This window comes from Sinocyclocheilus grahami, unplaced genomic scaffold (assembly GCF_001515645.1).
Source record: "Sinocyclocheilus grahami isolate Dianchi unplaced genomic scaffold, SAMN03320097.WGS_v1.1 scaffold1559.1, whole genome shotgun sequence".
NCBI lineage: Eukaryota > Metazoa > Chordata > Actinopteri > Cypriniformes > Cyprinidae > Sinocyclocheilus > Sinocyclocheilus grahami.
In genome coordinates, this window is record NW_015506738.1 from 17157 (window position 1) to 43145 (window position 25989).

At 38.0% G+C, this 25989-nt stretch overlaps 1 protein-coding gene across 1 annotated transcript in view; it reads left to right on the forward strand.

Moving 5' to 3' along the window:
• LOC107571181 (ADAMTS-like protein 3) overlaps positions 1-25989 on the forward strand; it is a gene marked incomplete at its 3' end in the record, with an annotated part of 172920 nt that overhangs the window by 4561 nt on the left and 142370 nt on the right. Inside the window, exon 3 of the mRNA XM_016257474.1 lies at positions 25349-25468. Coding sequence (XP_016112960.1) covers positions 25349-25468 — 120 coding nt within the window. The remainder of the gene's footprint in view (positions 1-25348; positions 25469-25989) is intronic.

Below are 25989 nucleotides of genomic sequence, written 5' to 3' on the forward strand. Positions count from 1 at the left end.
ACTCTATCTGTCTGTCTGTCTGTCTACTCTATCTGTCTGTCTGTCTGTCTACTCTATCTGTCTGTCTATCTGTCTGTCTACTCTATCTGTCTGTCTGTAAGTCTGTCTACTCTATCTGTCTGTCTGTCTAAAATGTCTCAAATGTGTTGAGTACAGCATGGTTTTGGTCTTAGCTAAACTGCAGTGCTTTCAGCCCTTGTATTCTTCAATAGTTTGCTGCACTTTGGCAGCAGGTTCTTATTAAGCTCTTAAATTCACTTGTTTGGATAATCCAGCACCTAACACTTCATCTCAGCAGAGCAACCTTTATTCTGCAGGGACAGAAAGCATGCACTTCTTCTCCCAGAGAAATGTAACATTTAAGAAGAAGCTCTGAGGTTAAATGAGTACATAGTCAACAATTACGGGCCAGAGTAGATTTTGAAATGGCAATTCTTGCTTGGCTTATAGCATAGATTATGACAAGCAGATGTTGCACTAACCTTGTGCCTGATTGCTTTTTATTGCATTGTGTTTTCAACGGTATTGATATTCTCAAGTTTTCAATTGAAGCCATTTGTGCCCTATTTTTCAATGTCACCATCTCTTCCATTTCGATTGCTTTCCATTTTTAATTTTTTTTATTCCCAATTTACAGATTCAGAAACATTATTGAAGGGTTGCATTGTAGGCGGACAAACAAATGAGCCTTTTGTTGTCTCTGCCTTTCATAGACGGGAAATGCATAACAGTGCGCTCTTTCTATCACATTGTGAAGTTTTTAAATCATTTTTTGGGATCGTTTTCAGCACTTGTTATTGACAGAGACCGTAGAGAGACGACCGGAAATTATACAGCAGTGAGAGGAGGAATGAGAATGGGTTGAATTCATTCAAACCTTAGGTTGCTTTTTCATTGCAAACAAATGAGGTGTGTTATGCCGCCTACCTTTTGGAACATCCTCCGTGTTGATGATGCCTTAAAATGCGCACTAGCTTGGAACAAAGCCAGGATGGTAAACAGTGTAAGAGACGTGTTCATCAACACACAAACCAACAGAACAACAGCTCAATCTCCCAGGTCATTTCTGGCTAGCGCTCAACAGATACTGTGTTTGCGTGTGTGGATATTTAAATGAGTGAGCATGCTGTGTTGGAGGAGAGTGTGAAGTTTTACGTGGAGTTGTGTCAGGCAGCAGTATGAAAGCTTTGCTTGCTCACTGCTGTTGTATCATCAGTCCAAAGACACTACGGCTGCAGCTCCAGCCTGTTTGAACAGCTGACGCCTAAAGCAGAGACAAAAAACCTGGCTCCAGACAGCCTCATCGCTGAGAGCCGTGAATAGGTTGTGGATGTTTTAGTGTGTGTTTCAAGTGTGCACTTGTATGTCTGTATATTTGTTCTTTATGGATGAACAAGAAGGCTACAGGGCCCCCACAATATTTGCACACTAAAGCCATACTTAAAAATGTCTGAATGTTATTGCATTGCATAAAATCTAAAATTAAGTTGGATCGTTTTTTTGTAAGAAAGACAGCACAAGCATACTGTAACACAATTCGTAGTTCGGGAAGAAGGAGGCGGGAACCGGCGAACATTTAAAGACTTTAATAAAATAAACAAACACAAAATGAAAGTAAAGCGGCAGCCCCTCGCGGACGACTGCCGCACACAAAACACAAAATAAAATCCAGGCCTGGTCCTCTCTCGTCCAACACTGTCGTCACTCCTCCTTTTATCCTTCCGGAGCTCCTCCGTGGGACTCGAGACCGGTGAGTGGCGCAGGTGTCGCGCATTAGCATTTACTCCACCGGCCTCGCTCCGTTCCCATGGCTCTCGGCCCCGCCCCTCTCGTCACATACCCCCATCACCCCTCGCAGGCCGGGGGGTACTCACGAGACTGCGCTCTACTCCCCCCTTCCGGGGGAGCCGATCACGGCGGCCGCAGCGTACCTGGGGGTAAGGACAGACAGACGAGGCGAGAGAAAAGGAGACGGAAGGATGAGGAGAGACAGAGACGAGAGAGGGGAGAGAGGAAAAAAAATATCTTGTTCCGGTTCCCAGACACACTGCTGCTCGGCCCTCCACCAGCTGGGTAAGCTCTTCCGCGATGCCTGGCGGCAGCACTGGATAGCCCTCGGTGGACGGCCCGACAGTCCTCCGCTGCCCGGTGGACGGCGACAGCTCCTCCGAGTTCGGGCAGCCGGCAGGAGTCCCCCGTTCCCTGCTCCTCCCCATCATGGCGGATGGCAGCAGGCTCTGGCCTCAGGCGAACGGCAGCGGCTCCTCCTCTCCCTCACGGACGGCAGCTGCCCCTCCGCAGCCCAGGCGCCCGGCAGCGAGTTCATACGCCCCCCGGCAACTCACTCTAGCCCACCGCCTCGAGCCTCCATGGCTGCAGACTGCTGCATGCTCGATGACACCGCGGACTCACCACAGCGGCGAGGGATCTCTGGCAGCGTGTCCCTCCTTCCTCCCGGGTTTCTGCACCAATGTAACAACATTCGTAGTTCGAGAAGAAGGAGGCGGGAACCGGCAAACATTTAAAGACTTTAATAAAATAAACAAACACAAAATGAAAGTAAAGCGGCAGCCCCTCGGGGACGACTGCCACACACAAAACACAAAATAAAATCCAGGCCTGGTCCTCTCTCGTCCAACACTGTCGTCACTCCTCCTTTTATCCTTCCGGAGCTCCTCCGTGGGACTCGAGACCGGTGAGTGGCGCAGGTGTCGCGCATTAGCATTTACTCCACCGGCCTCGCTCCGTTCCCACGGCTCTCGGCCCCGCCCCTCTCATCACACATACATTCCTAGCAAAACATTTTATAAATATATCTGAGGAAAACTGAATAAAATTACAAAAAATATCATCCATCAAAAATTTCCAAAACACAAGAAAATATAAAATAAAAAGTAAAATTCTGAAAAATGCATTATTTGTTTGAACATGCCACTTGCTTTGATATTTTACTTCAGATATTTTTCATGAATTGTTAAATAATTTTTAAATTAATTTTAGATTTCATTTAAAAATTATGTATACACAAATACATTCATAATATCTATATATGTATATAAAATATATATAATATAAATTAGAAACAAAAATACATTACTAAATGTTATATATAAATGGTATATATATTTAATTGTAATTTTTTTTATTTAACTTAATTTCAGTATATCTATTGCTTTATAGTTTTATTATCTTTTACATTTATTATTATGGGTTTTGCAATATTAATTTTAGTGGTTTACATGTCTTAGATTTTAAACGTGATCTGAACATGGATCATGAAATAATTCTAGCTCAATGAAGATATATATATATATCATATGGAACCTGTTAAAAATGCTCATTTTTTTCAAATAGCATATATATATATTAATGATGCGTCCTTTTATTCCAAATTTTTATATTTATTAAAAATGGCAGGGTACGTGTTAACAGAGGCTTTGACCTCCACAGGAAAGTGTTGCGTCATAGAAGGGTGATTTTACAAGTTTGCTAGGTAGCAAACAAATTGGAATTTTGAGGCACTCAATATCTCTTCATAGGGGTTGACAGATTTTAAACTAATTTTTGCTGCATTGTACTCTCATTGATGAGGCAAAATCATGTGGCTTTCATGTGTTTTACAGCTTCACAATATCTGCTAATGATTCAAAGGGTGTTAATGTTTTGATTTATTGGTCCATGCAGGGCCATAAATACACAGCTGCTTTTAATTGCAGTTTTACAGATAAAGCCTTAAATCAATGCATCACATAAATACGTTACTCTGAGACAGTCAACCCCTAAGTGCAGGATAATCATTCTGCCTTAAATCACTGAATACCAAATATTGTTTTGCATCTTTAAATTCATGCATGATGTAAATCCGGATGCAATTCCTGTAGGTCTGGTTTGCTCCATGAAAATTAAAGCATATATTTGGCCTATTATGTTACAGCTGTTGGGTTTAACTCATGCATGAGTTTGCAGATTGCATATGTAATTCTGTTTTACCAGTCACGCATGAGTTTAAACATTTATCTGTAGACAACTTTATTCATCAAACATCTTTTTACTGAAGGTGTCATCTAAGTGCTTGAGTTCTTTGAATCCATTCTGCAGATTTTCCCCCAGAATAAAGACTGAAAATGCAAAAGAAAGTGTGCCGATTGTGTCTGAGCCTCCATCAGTTATGTGAAAGGGTAAAAGAGCTCTTATCTGTATGTTTTGACATATACGGCTCGTTATGAATCCTCTCTCTCTCAATCTATGGTGGGTTGAGTTGAACTGAAAGGCTCATTCATACACAGTTACTGTGTTGGCCATTCACTCCAACCAGCTGTAAACAGATTCGCTGCATTTTTACAGCCGCTGCACTGCTAATCTGTTGGATGGGACCCTCTCTCTCGCTCTCTCTCTCTCTCTCTCTCTCTCTCTCTCTCTCTCTCTCTCTCTCTCTCTCTCTCTCTCTCTCCTTCACTCTCTGACATGGCAAATAGGCTCTTGACACTAAGCCCTGGCATATATTTCATGATTCCATTAATGGGCTCAGTCAGCTTTGATAGAGAATGTGACATTATGTTTAGTTCAGGACTCTGCTACTCTGTGAGTTAGTCCTCTCTCTCGCTCTCTCTCTCTCTCTCTCTCTCTCTCTCTCTCTCTCTCTCTCTCTCTCTCTCTCTCTCCTTCACTCTCTGACATGGCAAATAGGCTCTTGACACTAAGCCCTGGCACATATTTCATGATTCCATTAATGGGCTCAGTCAGCTTTGATAGAGAATGTGACATTATGTTTAGTTCAGGACCTTAAAGGAAAAGTTCACCCAAAAATGACAATTTTATCATAATTTACTCATGTATATGCTGTTTCAAGCCTCAAATTATTTTCATTCTTCAAAGAAACACAGAAAGCGCAGAAATGCAAGGAAAATGGATGATGATTTATACCGTCAAGCTCCAAGAGGGACAAAAAATTACCATGCAAGTATCATTAAATTTCAAGTCTTCTGAAGTCACCCTCTATTTTGCAGTCTGATTTACTGTTATTCTTTATTTAAAAGGTTGCTATTTAAAAATGTAAGGTTTCAAAAGGGGGTTTTCGTTGTGATGCCATATAGAAGAACCATTGTTGGTTCCACAAAGAACCTTTCTGTGAAAAGTTTTGAAAAGAATAATATTTTTCTTAGTTTTTCATTGTCATTTAAATAATCTAAAGATCCTTTTGATTCCATGGATGTTAAAGGTTCTTCATGGAACTAACGATTCCAAAAATAACTTTTATTTTTAAGAGTGTGTCGTGACACAAGACACTTTTTTTTATTTAAAGTTATTTGCATTTTCTACTTTTATAATTTTAATGTTTAATCTACTTTTTATTACTTTTGTTGATTTTTATCATTGGAATGTATAAATCACCATCCACTTTCAGTGTTTCAAAAAACAGCAGCTTGGCTATTCTGCCTAGTGTCTCATTTTGAGTTTCAAAGAAATATGAGATTGAAACCATATGAGGGTGAGTAAATGCTTACAAAATGTTAATTTGGGGGTGAACTATTTCTTTGAATGTCTAGGACAATTCATTTGGAAAGTAATCTTTTTAGATTTGAGCCTCCGCAAACGTTAATTCTGGCTCAGCTTGTAGGTTCTGCCTCATTTCACAAATCTCTAGTTGTTGAAAGGACTGTGATATCCGACTGCCACCAGATCCTTTGCAGTTTAACGGTAAGATAACTGGTTTGCCACATCCCAGTATTTTTTTAGTGTACTATTACAGTGTTTTATTAATATCTCGAATTAGCTTTTATTTTTTATGTTTTCAGTTTTCATTTTAATTTTAGTTTATGATTTGGTAATTTTGTAGTTCTTTTGTCATTTTTTATTATTAAAATGTATTTTTGTTTCAGTTTTAGTTTTAAATTTATTTGATAAAACTTACACTTATTCTATTTTCAAATATTTGCGAAGGCAACATTTCTATTTTCTAATAAAATAAAAAAAATGTAAAATAGTTTTAACTACAGTTAACAATAACTACACTGCTACATCCATACTGATCTCAAGTGTAGCAACCATTACAGTCTCTTTGGGGAATGTCATTTTCGAAATACTTCAACCCATTTTCTGGGAAAGAATTTTTTAGAAGTTAAAATACTCTTTTCTGTCAGATTTAATGTGCATGGTCCACTATAAGTAAGTTATTTGTGGAATGGTTCCCTGAAAAGTGAACTCTGTTTCTTTGAGCATCACCACCAATATCTGTTTGGGCCAATGAAACATGGAGTGAGTGTTTGAGAAATCTGTTTAAAAACTAATTTATTGCAAAACTTTTATTGCTAGTGTCAGATTAATTACATACAGCATTATTAGTAGCTTCATGTTGGTGAGGTGTAAAGAAAAAGTTCAACAGCAGCTTTAAAGGGGTCAAAGGATGCTTTTTAAAAGATCATTATTTTGTGTATTTGGTGTAACAGAATATGTTGACATGCTTTAATGTTCAAAAAACACATTCTTTTTCAAATACTGTACATTATTGTAGGTCCTTTCACCCAAAAATGAAAAGTTGCTGAAAATATACTTGCCACCAGCCCATCCAAAATGTAGATGAGTTTGTTTCTCTATTGGGCAAGATTTGGAGAAATGTAGCATTACTCTTGCTCACCAGTGGATCCTCTGCAGTGAATGGGTGCCGTCAGAATGAGAGTCCAAACAGCTGATAAAAAATCACATGACCCTATAATCCATAATATTTCTTCCTCCAGTGAAAACGTCCATTCCTAGTTGTTCTTTCACATAAACATCTACCAACATGTTTGTTTGGAACTGTTTTAGACTGTTTTTACTTATAAACGGTGCTTGATCTGTGAATATTTCTATCCTGATTCAGACAATGTGACTTTTACTGGACAAAGCAATATTATGGATAGAGGTCTAGCTGGAAGCAATGGTTTGAGGTTGAAAATATCTCAATGATGGGTTTGTTTCTTACAAACTCTCAGCTTTTCCCTTCACAAGTGGATTATTGGGATGTTTTTATCAGCTGTTTGGACTCTCATTCTGATGGCACCCATTCTCTGCAGAGGATCCATTGGTGAGCAAGTGATGTAATGCTACATTTCTCCAAATCTGTTCAGATGAAGAAACAAACTCATCTACATCTTGGATGGTCTGAGGGTGAATACATTTTCAGCAAATTTTCTTTTTTGGGTGAACTATTTTTTTAAGACCAAGCGCCAGCTTATTGCAATGCCAGTGTACTGAAAAGCTTAGCCTGTGTTAGTGTTACTATTGCCACTTACCTGCCTTTCAGCAAACCAGTTTATAGTATGTAGTTTGGAGTATGTTATGTCACCTTATTAATATTCATGAGAATATAGCTTTCATAAGGTTTATAACATCTCACCCCAATTTTCAGATCATTCTTACTGCACTGACCCTTTATAATTTAACTTCCATTGTGATCTGCATATGATATGTGATCGGCATGTTATTCATATGCATCACTTGCATATGAGGCACTTCCTGAAGCAGCCTTGCTTTGTAAATATAGTAAACTGTGTGTTCTCTCACCTTTACTATTTATTATTCTCAGTAAGTATTTCAATCTCTGCACTAAAGCGGCTTTTGGATTTGCATATGGTAGATATCGAGCAACAGTTCACCACAGTGTTTTTTTGACCTCACAGCATCTGTTAGCTTGTACATCTTCATTTAATAACAAAAACAGAATAGCAATCAAAATACAGTTCAGTTCAGACTTATGGGGAATCATTTCAATTATATTTTATGACAAGTTCTGCTCCTCAGGGGCTCGAGTCGTGACGTTAGCAAACAAGATGATTCAGTCTTCATATTGGAACTTCAGTGTCCAGCTGATCCTTGATGATTTACATTTGTTTTTACCAGATGCTTTCTTAACAAATTAATTTGCATAAAATGCAATAGCTGAAAGTAGCTATATGTTGCATGCTAAGCTAAACTTCTGAAAGTAAAGCAGAAAACTGGAAACATGGAAAGCAATAATGAGATGTTGTAATTCAAATGTACAGTTTGCAAGTTAAAATAAGGTGACCAGAATTCTGAAATGGAAATCAGGGACATTATAGTGATTCAGTGGTCATCATATCATTAAAATCTTACTTGTTATTAATAATGAATTGAAAAATGTGAACAAAAAAGTTTTTGTATGTTTTTTTAATTGTTGTGGGTTCATATACTATTGTAAAAATTAAAAATAATGTAAGATTGATCTTAACTGGTTTTAATACAATTCACCAAAAATCACACTATACAAAAAATAAAGCAAAGTAAATAGTAACATTTGAAAAAAGTAAACAGATTAAAACAGTATTATAACAAATTTAAGACTTAAAAAAAGTATATATATATAAATAATTTATTTTTGTTTATTGTTGTGGGTTCCATACACTATTTTAAGAATGATTATATTTGTGGGTCAAATTGATCCTAACTGGTTTTAATACAATTCACCAAAAATCACATTATGAAAAAAGGTAATTAGTAACATTTGAAAATAGCAAACAGATCAACAAAGTATTATATTATAACAAAATTATGACTTTATAAAAATGCAATACAAAAGTTTAAAAAATATGATAAACTGAATACAACATATTTAACGTATTCTAACTGTATTTGATATTTTCTGATTATCTGTATATACTGCATACAGTAACAACATTTTAAACAACTCTTTAAACATGTTATTGCATGTTTGCACTTTGGAAATTAATTTTTATTAAAGTGTAAAACAGGATCTTCTGGTCACCCTAAGTTAAAATACTTGCAAATATATATATATATTTCTCAGATCGATAATGACGGTGAAGCATGTAATATCTGCACAGTAATCATTATTACTGCAGAAAAATTACTGTTTTCAAATAGGTTTTCAGAAGATTCCACCTGTAGCGAATCAGCTCAATGGGGAAATATGAATAATTAACCATAACTAGTTATAATTAACTATTCATATTTTAGATCCACTGTAGATATTTAGCTGACCACTCAGGGTCAACCGTCTTGTCAATTCTAAGAACGTTAATTTCCTGGTTAAAGGAAATAACTTTCTTACTGTACAATTCTATAAGTTTGTAACGTAAATCTGCATGATTATTGACTCCGGTTATGAGTAAACAATGAACACGTCAAGTGTGATACAAGTAAGGTTTTATTAACTACATAAACACTTAAACTAGTCTAACATACTACATAAACACATTAAGCCGGTCTAACATACACATACACACACACACACACATACAGTTGGTATAGGAAAGGGTTAAAGTTTAACTCAGCATAGAAAGAGGCATAAAGAATGGATTTTATGGAACACTTTGCATGTATATTCAACAGATCAAAACCTTCAGGAAATGGGTGTTCATTCAAAGAAGGTTTTCCTATGAATTAATTAGTAGAAAAGTCAGTTTCTCCTGTGTATTTGTGCCTTTCTTATGAGGAAAATGAGGGAGTTTATCCCCTGCATTCCTAGCCTGGCCATAAAACCAGTGATATCAGCATTGGTTACCATGGAACCAGAGGCCTGTTCTGCCTTTCTGAGGTGTTAGGTGCATTTCGGGGGAAGGGTCCATAGACCCTCGTAATTGGCCATTTGGTTAGGTGATGGGGAGTTCGATATTATTTGTTAAATATAACAAAAAGTTGTGTGTCTGATTGGTCCAAATGCTACACACCAGTAAATATTTACATGCATCTTACTTTTATTATAAATAATAATGCAACAAACAAAGGTCATGCAGATGCCTTAAACTATGTTCTTTTGTCAGTTAAAGGTCATAAATCACTTTAATCTGTTAAATCAAAAACAGATCTGGTATGCAACAGTTTTTTATTTTCATCCAATCAATTCCTGATGGATGAAATCAAGTCCCGCGTTGAGTATTCACATACAAGGAAGTAAAATAAGTTTCAAATGCCATTTCATGTTGAGTTTGAGCATAATGAAGTTGAAACAGGGAATAAATATTCTACCTCTCAACCCCCCACTTTATTTAGGATGGTATGGACAAGTGTGAGTTATGGATGTTAGGACCATTAAATGCTTAGCGGTAAATCCCGAGCTTCCTGCTGAGCCAAGGCTGGACGTTTCCCACAGGCAGACACTGTGGATGCAGGATTTTTTTTCGAGAGGACGGGGACTTTTTTTGTTGGTATTAGAGGTGGAGGAGGCAGGGTTAAGCGTTAGCGAGGTGGAGTGGCGTTAAGCTGACGTGTTAAGGGGTGTGATTAGAAACAGAAGAGGTTTGGCCAGTTGCGAGCCGGCCTGGAGTCAAATGTGTCAGTGCTGGTACTTGTAGGGGAGGGTGATAAGAAGCGTTAACTGTTAAGGAGGTTAAGAGCAGACGAGGTGGGGTCACTGACTAGAGTAAATATAACAGTGGAAGGCAGAATTATCTTAGGGCTGCTTCCAGACTCAGACATATTTCAGAAATGGAAATATTTTAACGTGATTAACTGTCAAATATTGCAACAATGTGTACAGTTTGTACCCTCATAAATATCTAAATTGTCGAGACTTCGCCTTGACAGGCCAATATGAGCACACGTTTTTTGTTTTGGTGAAAATATCATTGCTCTGTTCCAAAACCTTGGACTGCCTTGCTAGTTTTCAGTCTGAAATGCAACATTGTAAGTGAAAGATTTGGAACATAACGTTCTTGTGTCATACAGATAGCGTTCAGGAGGATCAGGTCACTAGTGATTTCAACGGAGTTTGAATTTTAGCATATGTTGCTAATCAAATGATGTGGGCCTCTAATAAGCAGAAACACACATAGTACAGGCAAATATTTGTGACCTGCTCCATCATTTTGAATCACTTCTGAGTTCCTGAAAGATTCCAGATAAGACTTTATTTAACAAAACTAGGACATTTATTTAAACATACATGAAGTAAAAAATATAGTGCATATACACTGTACCCTTCAAAAGTTTCAGGTCAGTAAAGTATACGTTTTTTTTATTTCAAAGGAAATTAATACTTTTATTTAGCAAGGATGGATTAAATTGATAAAAAGTGACAGTAAAGACCTTTATAATGTCACAAAAGTTTTCTGTTTAAAAAAACGCTGTTTCTTTGAACATGCTGTTAATCAAAGAATCCTAAAGAAAAAGAAAAACAAATAAAGTATGAACAGAAATATTAATCGGCAAAAGCTTTTTTATTTTTTGCTGAAGCTTTGGATCACAGGAATAAATTACATTTTAAGACATATTGAAATATAAAAATGTTGTTTAAAATTTAAATAATATTGCACAATATTTCAGTTTTACTGTATTTTTTATCAAATAAATGCCCCCTTGGTGAACAAAACATTAAAAATAAAACTTATTCCAAACTTTTGACCTGTAGCTAACTAATTTAACCTTTTTACTGACTTTTGTGATACACTTGACATAATTTGAAAACTGAGACTTATAATACGTCAGTACCTTATAATAATGATGAACTGTTTTTTGATACCTTTGGGCACTGAATTATTTTTATAATCAACATTAATTATATTCTCGCCACTATTTTTTCCCCATTCAGGCAGGCAAAACATTAAAAATAAAACTTATTCCAAACTTTTGACCTGTAGCTAACTAATTTAACCTTTTTACTGACTTTTGTGATACACTTGACATAATTTGAAAACTGAGACTTATAATACGTCAGTACCTTATAATAATGATGAACTGTTTTTGATACCTTTGGGCACTGAATTATTTTTATAATCAACATTAATTATATTCTCGCCACTATTTTTTCCCCATTCAGGCAGCTCACTAGGTTTTGGAACAGAGCCCATGTCACCTCAAAACAAATATCCTATACTATGGTAATCTGTTCTATGTCCAGGTACCCAAATAGATCAGGAACAGCTGTTAGCAGATCCTCATGTTTACTCAATTCCCATTCTCAAGGTCAGCCAGACCCGTCTCAGAATTCCTCAACAGGATTTTCCCCGAACACGTCACCCGAGCTCTGCGAACACGGCTCACGGGGTGGTCATCAATGCTGGCGGGAACTGTTGACTTTAGGGTTATTGTCTTATAACCTCTTTTTATTGTTTAGTCAGAACCTCAGCAGTGCACAGAAGCCATCAATCAAGCTGGATTATTGGCTGGTTGTGGAGTCAATTATGGTAGCCTGTTTCCGCCACTGAATAAAAAAGGTAATTGCAACTTTTTATTTCACAATTCTGACTTCTTTTTCCCTCCCAATTGCGAGTTTACATCTTGCAATTCTGACTTTCTTCTCAGAATTGCATGATATAAATTTGCAATTTTGAATTTTTTCATAGAAGTGCGAGATATAAACTCACAGTTGTCACTTATAAAGTGAGAGTTTCGTAATAATGTCACAAATGTGTTTATAAAGTCAGAATTGCGAGACATAAACTTGCAATTCTGAGATATAAAGAAAACATATGAAGTTTATATCTTGCAATTCTGACTTTATAACAAGCATCTGCGAGTTTTAAAGTCAAAATTGTGAGATATAAACTTGCGATTTTGATCAAAAAGTCAGTCTTTTTTCCTCGGAATTGGACTTTATAACTTGCAATGCTGAGTTTATAGTCCACAATTCTAAAAAGTGAGAATTGCGAGAAAAATATCAGAATTACAAGAAAAAAAGTGAGAATTGCGAGATATAAACTTGCAATTGCGAGTTTATATCTCACAATTCTGACTTTATAACTCATAATTGCAAGTTTATATCTCACAATTCTGAGAAAATAAGTGAGAATTGAGATATATAAACTCGCAATTGCAAGAAAAAAGTCAGAATTTTTTATTCAGTGGCAGAAACAGGCTTCTGTAGTAGTTGATGGCTCACTCTGGTGTGCTTTTGGAAACGTACTAACATTCAACTTATAGAAATTAATGGATGTATTTGATTAGTGCTCAAAAATGGTTAGTTCCTCCTCCAGTGGTCTGCTCTTGTTTACACATCTCAGTGAGCAGCAGCTGATGCCATCAAGTGCCTCCTAATTGTTTTAGGAAGCAATTTGTGCATAATTGCCTTGTAAGTATGTAAGTTTGTGTATGTTTAGATATGTGAATGAGTGTTTGGCAAGTGCCAAGCTGTACCTTAGTTACCCAGAAACACTTGCTGGCATGCTGCAGGCACATTTGTCACATGTGTCGGGTTGATAAAAGTGTTACCATGACATGAACCTCCATCCTCTTGAGCTCTTGCTTATTAAAGTGCCTTCAGAAGATAACAGAGCTCAACAGACAGCTGGAACAAGCCAAAAAAGGACAATCTTGCTGTAAGACTAATGACAGTGTCAAAATAAGAATGGCTGGTACTAGATGTGTGTGATAATATTGTAATTGCTGTTTTAACAAGGTAGAAGCTGACAATATCAGGTATTACACTCATTTTGCAAAAAATGGACAAAACACAAAATATATATAGGGCAAAAATACCTCAGTATGTGTTTTTGTCTTATATTTCTATATTATATAGTTAGGCAGTATCACATGAGCGAGCCTGCTGTTTTTCCCAAATATCAGCATGATTGAAATGTAATTGTATTGTTTTTATACAACAGTTCAATAAACAGCTATGTTGTGAGTTGTTCTCCAAAAACACCCAGTGATGTTTCGTTCCCGAATGAATGAATCAAAGATTCAGTTATTCACTCATAAAGACAGTCACTTGCTTAATTCCTTAATGAATCAGCCATTTGAACAAATTGAATTGAATGAATGACTTAATGACACCTAAATGCTGCTTAAGATGCAGCAAAAATGGATTTGGTCAATACTGATTTCATTTGATTGGTAGAAGCTCATAGTGCCTAATTATTTGAATTGAATTTATTAATTTAATGTAAGAATTTAATAGAAAACATGAAGCATACAGGGCAAAATGTACTAAACATTTTTAAACTAATATTTACAGAACATTCTTAATATTTGATACATTCTGACAACGTTGAGAGAAAACTTGATGAACATTATGATGTTATTTGTACTTGAATGTTTTAAGAGAGTTTTTTGTCATCTTAAACTAATGTTATAATCACATTTTAATGTTTTTTTATGTTTAAAATAACATATTTTGGTTGAAAATAAAGTTAAAAACATTTTTATAACCTTTAAGCAACGTTAAATTCATAACAAGAAAACGTGACATTTCATCATTTTAGAAACATTTTGAAAGTGTTCCCACAACGTTTTTATTAATTTGTTTAATTTGTTACTTGTTATGCACTATACTTGTGTAAATGCCAAACCTTACTGTGAAACTGCATATATTTAATTATATTGCAGCTTGTGTTGTTTGACAAACCTTATTGCCATATTGATTTTATTTTGATATATTGTGTAGCCCTAATTAAGTGAACAACTCTATTCTCTTTTCGAATCTACATTTGACTATTGCTCAATAGAATTAAGTACCTGTGAGATGGACATTCATGGGTTGGAGGTAAGAACTTGAGGACGACATATCAGGAACTTGAGGACAACGTGAACAAAAGTGTTTTTTGTGCTGCATGACTTCTGAGTCATGGAAGGCCTGCTTTCATAATGAGATCAAAGATCTGGCACCATCATCTAACACCTGCATTTGCTAAAACATTCAGCCTGAGGGTAGTACCAGCAGAACGGACCAGCGCCAGTGGCTAATGAAAACACACAATGAACTCTATTAACTTTGTATTTTGGTATTTTAGACTTTACGTTTTGCAAGTTGCCAATAGTTTGTCAATAGTTTGTATTCCAGTTGAGTGGGATCTTGTGGACTAATTCCGATGTGCATAATGTTGCAGAATCACGGCACTTTGGTTGGCAATAGCTTGAAGTTTGTAACTCTGGGTTGCTTTTTGTTCCCTAGAATGAGCCACATTTCTGTTCTATTAATCTTTGCATACCAACCGCTTCTGGTACGAGAAAAACAGTCACCAAGAACATCAAAGTATGGCCATAGGGAGCAAGTTCAACTCTGCAGGGTAGTTTTGCTTTTGCTGATTGGAATATGTTCAAAGAGGCTGCTACATGCTGAGATTACACTGATGAATATGCATTATCCATCAGCAGGTGGGTGGATGATGTTGTCACCAGAACTATCGGCACACGTCACTAATAAAGGCTCTGGCGTATACAGACTCTCCTGGTCCAGTGTTTACAGCACCGCTTTTCAGTGGTGAAGCATAGTTGCTGTCTTGCTGGAGATTCAGTATCAGGCAAAAGAAGTAAACAGTTGTGACTGTGAGCTTGCAGTCTGAATCAAATGTTCCCTTAGCCAGTTCACGAGTAATTGATTCATATTCTTTTGATGAGACACTCAAAAATAATTCAGCATCTGACTCACTTTTTGAATTCCAAGTTCCAAATTCCAAGTCTAAAATGAAGCAAGTTTTAAATGTAGTTGATATGTTCATATGTATTTATGTAAACTACTGTTCAAAAGATTGGGGTCGATAATGTCTGCATTTGTTTGATCAAAAATACAGTCATATTTTGAAATATTATTATAATGTAAAAGAACAGCATTTCAAAAATCTTTTTTTAACATAAAAGTATTTATTGTCACTTTTGATGAATTCAATGCATCCTTGCTAAATAAAACTATTAATTTCTTTACAAACAAAATCTATATATATTTAAAGCATTCATATTTATATTTATAAATATATATCCTCCACTGCACTGCTGCGAAATCATAATTCTGTCGAAAACGCTGGCCTGGTCAGTATTCTTCAACATGTTGGCCATGATATATTGAGTTCAGAGAGATCTAAATTTGAATTGTGCTGTGAAAAAAAAAAGGTGGTAGGTTTCTTATATGACTCACTACGCAACTACATTTCTATAGCTTCTGCCAATAGTAACTGACTGTCGTAAAAAAATACTCTGAAAGCTTTTATTTGATGTCAGGGACATTATATTATTGTCTTACAAGAGGCATGTGACCCAAATTGTTGTTGACGCTTTTTCCAAAGGATTTAAAGCCAGGATGCTTTTACCACCCCATAGACGCTGCTCAGGGTAAATGATGAATCTTCATTGTCCCACTGACTTCAGAGCTGAGGAATGTTCGAGTGACCAGATGTTAACCTGGCCCTATTTTAACGAAGCTCTCTTTCTGGAAGTTATGATCCAGGATTAGGTCTTCCTCTGACTGTACTGATCCTTGGAACCAAGCGCTAAAAGTCAAAAGCTTATCTAGGGTTAGTCCGGTCTGAGAAAGGCACTGGCCTGCTGCCATAAACCCAGAGACCAGCCAGAGTTTTCTCCCCATTGCTGAGTAGACTCGCTCTGACAGCGCCGTGACATTCCTTCGTTCAAAGCCGAGCCTTTCGCTTCCAATCTTTGAACTTAGAACTCACAGTGCAGCCGTCGACTTATTGCTTTACTTATTTGGCACTTATGCCCTGCTGAGACAATGTATCTACAGTTCCCTAATAGAGTGCCTGATGAAACATCTTCTGGCACATTAAAAACACGCACACCTGTGCCGGCTCTTGGAAATGCCAGTGGAAGTGAGCGGAGCCTTTAGTAATGAGCTTGTATGTGGCTCTAAGTTGAAGGAAACCCAGTACGGTTACTCACATGCTGCCTGATGTTCAAGTCGAATCAAAATCAGGGTAAATTATGGAAAAGGTTAAAGGGATACTCCACCCCAAAATTAAAATGTTGTCATTAATCACAAGTCTTTCATACTTTTCTGAACCTTGACATTGTTATTTACTTGGCAGTCAATGGGACAGTCACAAGCCTCCCGGTTTTCATCCAAAATATCTTAAATTGTGTTCCGAAGACGAAAAAAGCTTTTACGGGTTTGGAATGACATGGGGGTAAGTGATTAATGACAACATTTTCATTTTGGGGTGGAGTAACCCTTTAAGGGCCATTCACAGCAAGGAAGATAGTGCTAAGCATAAAGTTTAATTAAACATTCTATCTGTTGAGTGCTGCCCCTTTAAGAACGTTGTTTCAGTGGACTCATGTGATCGCTGAGAGAGAAGACACAATAGAGATAGAGGGCTGACAGAGAAAGGCCATGTTGTTCTGCTGTAGCTTGTTGAATTTCTAATGGTTTCACATGAAAGTATGATTTAAACTATATATTCCCAGCGTGGTGAGTAATGTTTCGTTGTTTAAATAATCTGAGGTGACTGATATATCGCTATATAGATCGCTATTTGCGATTAGCCATTGTGCCTAAACGGTTAATATTATAGGCTTTTCTTTGCTGTTTGTGTAGACATATGTTGTTTATTATGTTACTTGTTTAACTATTCGTGCAATATGTTGCATTTAGTTAGTAAACAAAGTTTAACGTAAGTCTGTGACACGAGATATTACCAAACAACTACCAAAATGTGTACAGTGTGAGTTCTGCACTAGTGGAATAAAGGGCAAAATCAAGTTCCAAGTTAATGTTATCATTTCACAGGTAACACTATCTATTGTTGGAATCTCTTTTAGAATTTTTCATCAGCCAATCAGAATCCAATTAGCTTTAAAGTTCTCAAGCATTTAAAAACTGCAGTGCACACTTATAACGCTATCATCTGTTGGTGTGGATGCTAATATAGTAGGGATATAGGATATTGGATTTTTGCCGATATTTTTTCATGTGCTTAACTATAACAATAAAGGTGAGGTTTTAAAGGCTAATTATGTGAGTATTTTCTATTTAAAAATGTAATTCTGTTAGAATAGGTAAGTCCACACCACAGCTACACTTCCTGGCCAAAAAGAAAAGTCTCACACATTAGACTGCCTTTAGCTTTGATTACAGTCTGTATTGGTTGTGGCATTGTTCCAGCAACCATTTATTTTCATCAATAGTTGCATTAATTCTTGTATTGACAATGGCAAAGTCAAACCCTTCTTCAAAGTCTACTCCATCACATCCCAAAGACCTTCAACATGGTTACGGTCACGCCTCTTTGGTGACCAATTCATGTGTGAAAATTATTTCTCATGCTCCCTGAATCACTTTTTTCACAGTTTGAGCCCAGTGAATCCTGGCATTGTCATCCTGGAATACGGACATGGGTACGTCTTCAGACATGGTTGTTTAAGAAATGAAGAGCTACACACTGCATCAGTTAAGGTTAAAAGAATTGTAACCAAACATATTAATCACTGTAATAATGATCCAACTATAAACTCTTCAGTAGTTGCTTAAATCCAAAAAGTGACTTTTGTTGATTTAAATCATTGACAGCCAATTAAAATCAACCTGTTTTAAGAAGAAATCGAGCATTTAAAGAGGCAGACGACGAAACTACAGTACACACTGTACTGTACTGGCTTGCTTAGTTGGGGACACTTCATTTCCAGTGATATCGTTGACTTGATTGCAAATGATTGCAAAGATACTATTTAAACTGAATTGAGCTGGATGATGACATCACTGAATTGAATGATGAACTGTCTTTAACTGAAAAATTAGTGTTTACTATTGTCATTTTGCATTATTGAAACGCTATTTTCCGAATTAATGCTGTTCAGTTGCTTTGACACAATCTGTATTGTTAAAAGCACTATATAAATAAAGGTGACTTGACTTAACTTGACACTTATAATAAACACAACTTTATTGTTTCTTGGTGTGGACACTAATATAGTTATCATTATCTTTATTGTTATCGCTCTTAGTGTGAATAGGCCTTTAAACTGATTTAGAGGCAGCCATCCAAGTACTTTCTCATAAAATAAACCCCCCCAGCATTAAGCCTATTAAGATCTGATTTGTGTATAGAAACAGAGGTGGTTCTTATGAAGGGAGTTTGAAGCCCTCATCCACTGAACTACTTTTTTGTTTGTTTGTTTGTTTGTTTAGGGCCCTTAAAGGATCGAATGTCTGACTGTGAACATCCTTGCAGTGCTTTGTGCAGCTCCCTTTGGTTTCTATTCTTGATTATGAAATGAAAATCATTCCTGTTAGCCATATTATTTTTGCTCTGTCAGGGCTGTTTCCTGTGAGAGATGATGAAAGATGGCTGAGCTGCTCCACTCTTTCTTTTGCTCGCACGTACAGGAGGGAGTTTGTTGTCGTAAGTCTGTGTGGGCCCCCGTGAGGTACCTTGGGGCCTCATAGGGAATTTATTGGAGAAGATGTCCCCTGCTAACACAGTCAGCACCTGAAGGATTTCTGTGTGTGTGTGTGTGTGCGCACTCCTGTATACACAGATGGTGGGGTGTTTACAGGGGTGCAGAGGGACAGGAGAGGTGACACACAAGACTTATTTAGGCTGTAAGGAGTGTGGATTGAACTGTGTGTTTGAAGACAGACTGCAGAAACCTACATGACAAATATAAACAAACACATTTCATACACACACACACACACACACACACACATAGGCGTAATGGTTTTTATACTGTACAAACCGTATTTTCTATTGCCCTACACCAACCCTACCCCTAAACCTACCCCTCACAGGAAACTTTCTGCATTTTTAGATTTTCAAAAAAACTCATTCTGAATTATATTTATAATTATAAGCCTTTTGAATTACGGGGACACTGAAAATGTCCTCATAAATCACCTTCTCGTTGTAATACAAATGTCATACCCATGTTATTATACAAATTTGTGTCCTCATAAACCACTTAAACATGCACACACACACACACACACACACATTGATTGTGATCAACAATAACAGAGGGTACCATCTTTATTTTGACTTTGAATTGATTTATTATATAATTTATTTATGGAATATATGGTAACATTTTATTTTAATGTGTCATTGTTACACGTTACATGTACTTACTATTATAATAACACTTAATTATGCATAATTACATGCAAGTAACCCTAAGCCAAAACCTAATCCTAAACCTAACCAAATGGTAAGTACATGTAGTTTATTAATATCACTCAGTACTTAAATGTATAATTACACTGTAACAAGGACACAGTAAAGTGTAACCTAATATACTGTAGTTTTAATAACATATTCCATTCCAATAAAATTCCATATACTGTATATATATATATACAGTATATGTGTGTGTGTATGAAGAATAACATATTTTGAACTCAATTTCATTTTATATTTTGACATATAAAATGAAAAAATTACAATTAAGACTAGTGGAATTTCAGTTTTAAAAATACATTTAAATTTTTAAGTATGAATTACCCTTGTTATCATGTAACATGGAATATTTTCATACACACAAAATTCTATTAAGTTAGAGCAGTCTAGAAAATGGTAAATAATTTATTTTTATTATTAATATATGAAATTAATATTCCATTCCAATAAATGTCAGACTTTGTTCCTTGTTTTGTGTGTGTTTTGCTCCCCATGTGCCTTCCTTGCCCTTATTTGGTCCCCTTCCTGTTCCTGTCCTGATTATGTTCTTTAGTCCCAGCTGTCTAGTCCCAAGTGTTTCCCATGTTATTTTATGATCGTTGATCCCAGGTGTTCCTCGTCTTCCCTTCGTCCTGTCCTGTGTATTTATAGTCAGTCCATTTCTAAGTTTCTTTGTCTGGTATTGAATGTTCGTCCGAGTGCTACATGTGTTTTCCTGGTTCCCTTGTATCCATTAAAATTTCTCGATTGATGTACTCCTCGTCTCCTTCGTTCCTTGCTCCGCACTCCTCACAGTAGTGCAAACGTGACAGAATACCAGACCCTACAAAAGTGAGCGGCGCATCTTCACCCCGTGTTTCTTTTCCGTTTTTTAAAGTGTTTTTGTTTTCCGTGCCTTCCCCTTCCGCGATTATGGAGATCGCAGCACGTTTCATCGCCCTAGCCTGTAAGGATCTCCCTTGTATGCCTGGGAGTTCTGCGGGCTCGCCGCGGCGACAGCGTTGGATGACGCCACCATCAACTCTCTCTTCTGGTACGGGGCCAACTACCATCCCCCCGTGGACCTTCCAGACACCAAGGGACTAAGCTGGAGGGAAGGGATCCTCTGGTGTCTGGAGAGCGTCCGGCCCTGAGCCAGAACCAGTCTGTCGGCCGTGGCATTCTGAAATCCAGCCTGCCGGCCGTTCCTCAGTCAAGCCCGCCAGCTGCGGCTCTCTCCAGCCCGCCGGCCGTCCCGCCAGCTGCAACTCTTTCCAGCCCGCTGGCCGTTCCTCAGTCAAGCCTGCCGGCCACGGCTCTCTCCAGTGTCGGCTCCAGTCCCACAGCTCACTCCAGTGTCGGCTCCAGCCCCAGAGCTCGCTCCAGTGTCGGCTCCAGCCCCCGGGTTTAGCCCACGGAGGGCTTCTGTTCCCAGGTTTAGCCCACGGAGCTCTCCTGTTCCCGGGTTTAGCCCACGAAGGGCTCCAGTCCCAGAGTTTAGCCCAGTGAGGCCTCCAGTCCCCGAGTATAGCCCAGTGAGGGCTCCAGTCTCCGAGTTTAGCCCAGCGAGGGCCCCTGTCCCCGAGATTAGCCCAGAGAGGGCTCCAGTCCCTGTGTTTAGCCCAGTGAGGGCCCCAGTCCCCGAGTTTAGCCCAAGGAGGGCTCCAGTTCCCTTGTCCAGACCAAGGAGGGCTCCAGTCCCCATGTCCAGCACAAGGAGGGCTCCAGATCCCACGTCCAGCCCAGGGATGGCCACAATTCCCGAGGTAGGCTCCCCAAGCTCCCTGCTCCGCCTTGGCCTCCTGAACTGTCTGCTCTGCCATGGCTCCCTGCTCCGCCATGGCGCCCCGAACTGCCAGATCTGCCATGGGTCCCGGAAAAGGCGTCTCCCTGGAGTCCTTCCTTCTTGGAACCCTGCTCCAAGAGGAGTGCTCACCCCCCCTCCTCCGTTGGATTTTGTACGGCGAGGGGCGCACCTTCCGAGAGGGGGGAGTTATGTCAGACTTTGTTCCTTGTTTTGTGTGTGTTTTGCTCCCCATGTACCTTCCTTGCCCTTATTTGGTCCCCTTCCTGTTCCTGTCCTAATTATGTTCTTTAGTCCCAGTATTGTCTGGTATTGAATGTTCGTCAGAGTTCTACGTGTGTTTTCCTGGTTCCCTTGTATCCATTAAAATCTCTCGATTGATGTACTCCTTGTCTCCTTTGTTCCTCGCTCCACACTCCTCACAGTCAGTCACTCACAGTCACAGTCGTCCTCACAGACGAGTGGCTCTTGGGTTTTAAAATAGAGGAGGCAAACTAATTGTATTGGTCTGTGGATCCCTGCTGATTATTATTATTATTATTATTTGCTTAACCACTTTAAAATGGCTTTTTGGTTGATTTTAGTCAGAAAACGTAAAGAAAATGACACACAGCAAGATAATATAATTTCACTTGCCTGGCCTATCACTTGAAGCAAACATCCATCCCTTCTTAAAAGTCTGTGTTAAAAGAGCCGACTGCTGTAACGTTAGCAGCTTAGGCATGTTCTCCCTTTATTTTTTAATTTGTATATATTCTGTTTGAATGACAGCTTGGCAAATCTGTTGGCGATCAAATATTCAATATCGCTACTCATAAGTACTTGGTACGTTATCAACGCAGCGGGAGACGTTCAAACTAATATCACGTAATTTACGTGTCTTTGATGATTGGTTGATATACCAGAAGGGAGGCTAGCCGCCCCTACTTGGTTTCTTTTCTCAACACTCCTCAGCGCTGAAAGTGAACACTCGATGCTGATTGGCTAATTGTTTTTACCAACGGAGACACGAGAGCTCAGCTCTCCCCCGGCCTCCCCCTCCCCTTCTCTATCACCTAGCAGTTGTAATTACATCAGCAGATTCGGCACATTCTCAATGTAAAAGCGGTGCTTTCCAACTTCATTAACATGTTATGGTATTACAGCTGTGAAAATACAAACAAAAAAATACACATTCTGAGACATGAATTGTGAATTTTATTAACATTAAATCATCCTCCTCCCATTTTCACCTCAAAATTTTGGGGAAGCTGTGCCTCCCCCGACGAGCCACCACTGCTCACAGTAGTGCAAAGTGATAATAAAACTCAAATTGTATTATTTTATATGTATATATATATAGATAGATAGATATTAAATAATGCAGTACTTCATTAGTTTTCTCAACATTATTTATTAAAAACATTTTAAATTTGTTGTCAATGTTTATTTCTATAGAGTTGTTTGAGGGAAAAATTGTGGTGCTGTAGTTGATGGCGGTGTTTAAATTGTTTTGACAGTGTTGTTCAGTTCAGAAATATATGTTTTCAGTTACTGCATTCTACATATGAGGAAACAATAAACATAAATATTCAAAATTAATTAAATAATTTATGGTTGCAAAACTTATGTTGAACTAATAAACTTCTGTGTTGTGACTCTGAATTTGGAGCCAGTTCTTAAAATTCTTCTGAATTTTGTCCAGCCCTTCCACACACACACATGGATAGCAGGACTGTAATTCAGGCTTGTCAGTGAAAGTCTGTGTCGCTGATGAAAGCGGCTCCTCTGACCATGTGCCAAACTCTGCTGCTGTTTAGGGCATAAGTGCTTGGAGAAGTAGTCAGCCTCACGCACTCGCCCTAGCAGACACTCCCTGGGCTCAGGTACAAAATTAGATTCACTTTTGATACCTGGTACATTTTGTTTTGAAGCTTCAAGCACTTGTAAATAGTTCCCCTTTTAATGAGCAGGAAGGGAAAAAAGCTTTTCAGGAGCTCGCTGTGATTTTATAACCTCCTTAACTTCCATAAATTGTTTATAAGTGTGTCACCAGGCCATTCTGAGAAAGCCGTCGGCCTAGCATTAGCACAGTAAACACATGGTAGCTTACTTCAAATTGGTCTGAACGATTCAGGATTTGGTTCATGTGCTGCAGCTAATCTTCCTCAATAAACCTCTAAGGCGATGGGAATTTCAGCTGTAACAAACCGGAGCTGCTTTCTCTTCTGTGGGCTTCTTACTGTCTCACAATGAACTTTTGACTCTGTAACAGGGCTGACGAGACGTGAGACGTTCGGATCCAAATGCAAAGCTTTATATCAGAGACGTGGTAAACAGGCAGGGTCAAAACACAGGCAAACAGGTATATGGCGGGCAAAACACAAGAATAGTCACCGGGCTAGCGTAGGTCACCGAACAGCAGACAGAGTCACAGGGGCAAGGCTAAAGGGAGGAATCCAGGAAAACAGGCGAAGATCAAAACCGGAGAAAACAGACAAGGCAAGGCAAAAACTAGGAAAACACGGAGACTCGGAAAGGGGTACAGGCTAAACAATACTCAGCAGAGAAATGTGGTTAGAGTGGGTGTTATATAGTGAATGAGGTAATTAGAAACAGCTGTGTGCAATCAGAGCAATCAGTGCAATGCATGATGGGAAATGTAGCAACAGTGTGTAGTGCGAGAGTCAATGAAATTAGAAGTTCATGGACCGGATTCGTGACAGACACACTAACAGTTAAATTTTATTTTATTTGTCCATGCTGTAGTCATTTATCTCCTATCAGTTTTGGGCATGTCAGAGATGGAAAGCAGCTGGCAGGTTTCGAGGTCAGGATGGTGATTTTATGTCAGTCTATATGAGTTTTCTGAGTTTATTTTGTGAGTGGCTGATAGAAAGAGTGACTGATCTATATAAAATGCATTTTATACACTGAATTTTATTTGAAGTTCTAAATAAAACAAAGAGCATTGGAGTATGTATAAGAGAAAATACTAATGTCTTTCTACTTCAAAATTTGTCTAGCTACTTTAAAATAATATTTTATGTAATGTGTTACTTACTGTTTCTTTCTAATTGTTTGTGAAATTTACTAGCAGTTTATGAGTGAAATTTTTTTTCCGACTATTTTTTTAGTATATATATATATATATATATATATATATATATATATATATATGGAAATTTGGAACAAAATGTACAAATAGGCTTAGCTCATGAATATTATTTAGGTCATATTAATGTGTGAAGAGATATTTCAAATTAAAATTGTCATAATTTACTCACCCTCATATCATTCCAAACCTGTATGACTTGTTTTTTTCTTCTTCTGTGTAACATGAAGATGTTTTGAAGAGTGTTGGTAAACAAACAGTTTTGGTTCACATTGACTTCCATTGTATTTTTTTTTGTCCATACAGAAACAGAAACCGGTTGGTTACCAGCATATTTCAAAATGTCTATTATTGTGTTCAATAGAAGAAAAAAAGTCATACTTGTCCAGTGAATTAACCTAGTTAACATTCAAAAGGTCATTGACAGTCTTTATCTATTATCAACTAGAACCAGAATAATTTAATTGTGTATTCTCAGTAAACCTTTCTACCTCAATTAACACACATTTCAGCTTGATCTTTATGTGCAGTAGTTGAACACTGATAACGTTTGATAACATCTTTTGTATACTTACAGTACATTATGCTTTCTCAAAAATGTTAGCTGCAGGCCCCTAAATGATGTCCGCAGTACTTTGATAAGTTTAATGTGGTTATTGTGGTCTTGTTTTACAGGGAGTAGCGAGCCAGACGCAGAGTGCTTACTTCCTCCCTGAATTTGCACTTTCTCCACAAGGAAGCTTTCTGGAAGACACAACAGGAGAGCAGTATCTCACCTACCGCTATGATGACCAGGTCAGAAACACAGCATCACACGCTCAGTACTCATCTGTTGAAATTATTTTTATTAAAGGGGTCATATGATGCGATTTCAATTTTTCCTTACTCTTTGGAGTGTTACAAGCTCTTGGTGCATAAAGAAGATCTGTAAAGTTGCAAAGACTAAAGTCTCAAATCCAAAGAGATATTCTTTATAAAAGTTAAGAGTCAGCCACACCTACCTAAAACGGCTCGTTCTAACACGCCCCCACATGTCTATGTCACGATGTGGGAAGATTTGCATAACGCTGCCCAAATGTTCACGCAAAGAAAGAAGGTGTAACTTTTATTCTCGCTGTAGTATTGTTGTTGCTGTCATGTCGTGAAGGCGCTGTGTGCTTCATTGTGAAAGCGAAACTACTTTGTTTGGCCTTCCAAAAGAGGACGAAATCGCTTCGTCATGCCTAGAGCTGATCAGTGCTGGTCGCTGAGGAAATACAACTTCGAGCTGTCGATCGCTGGATCGGCTTTCACCGTGGACGAAGCAGAGTCCAGCC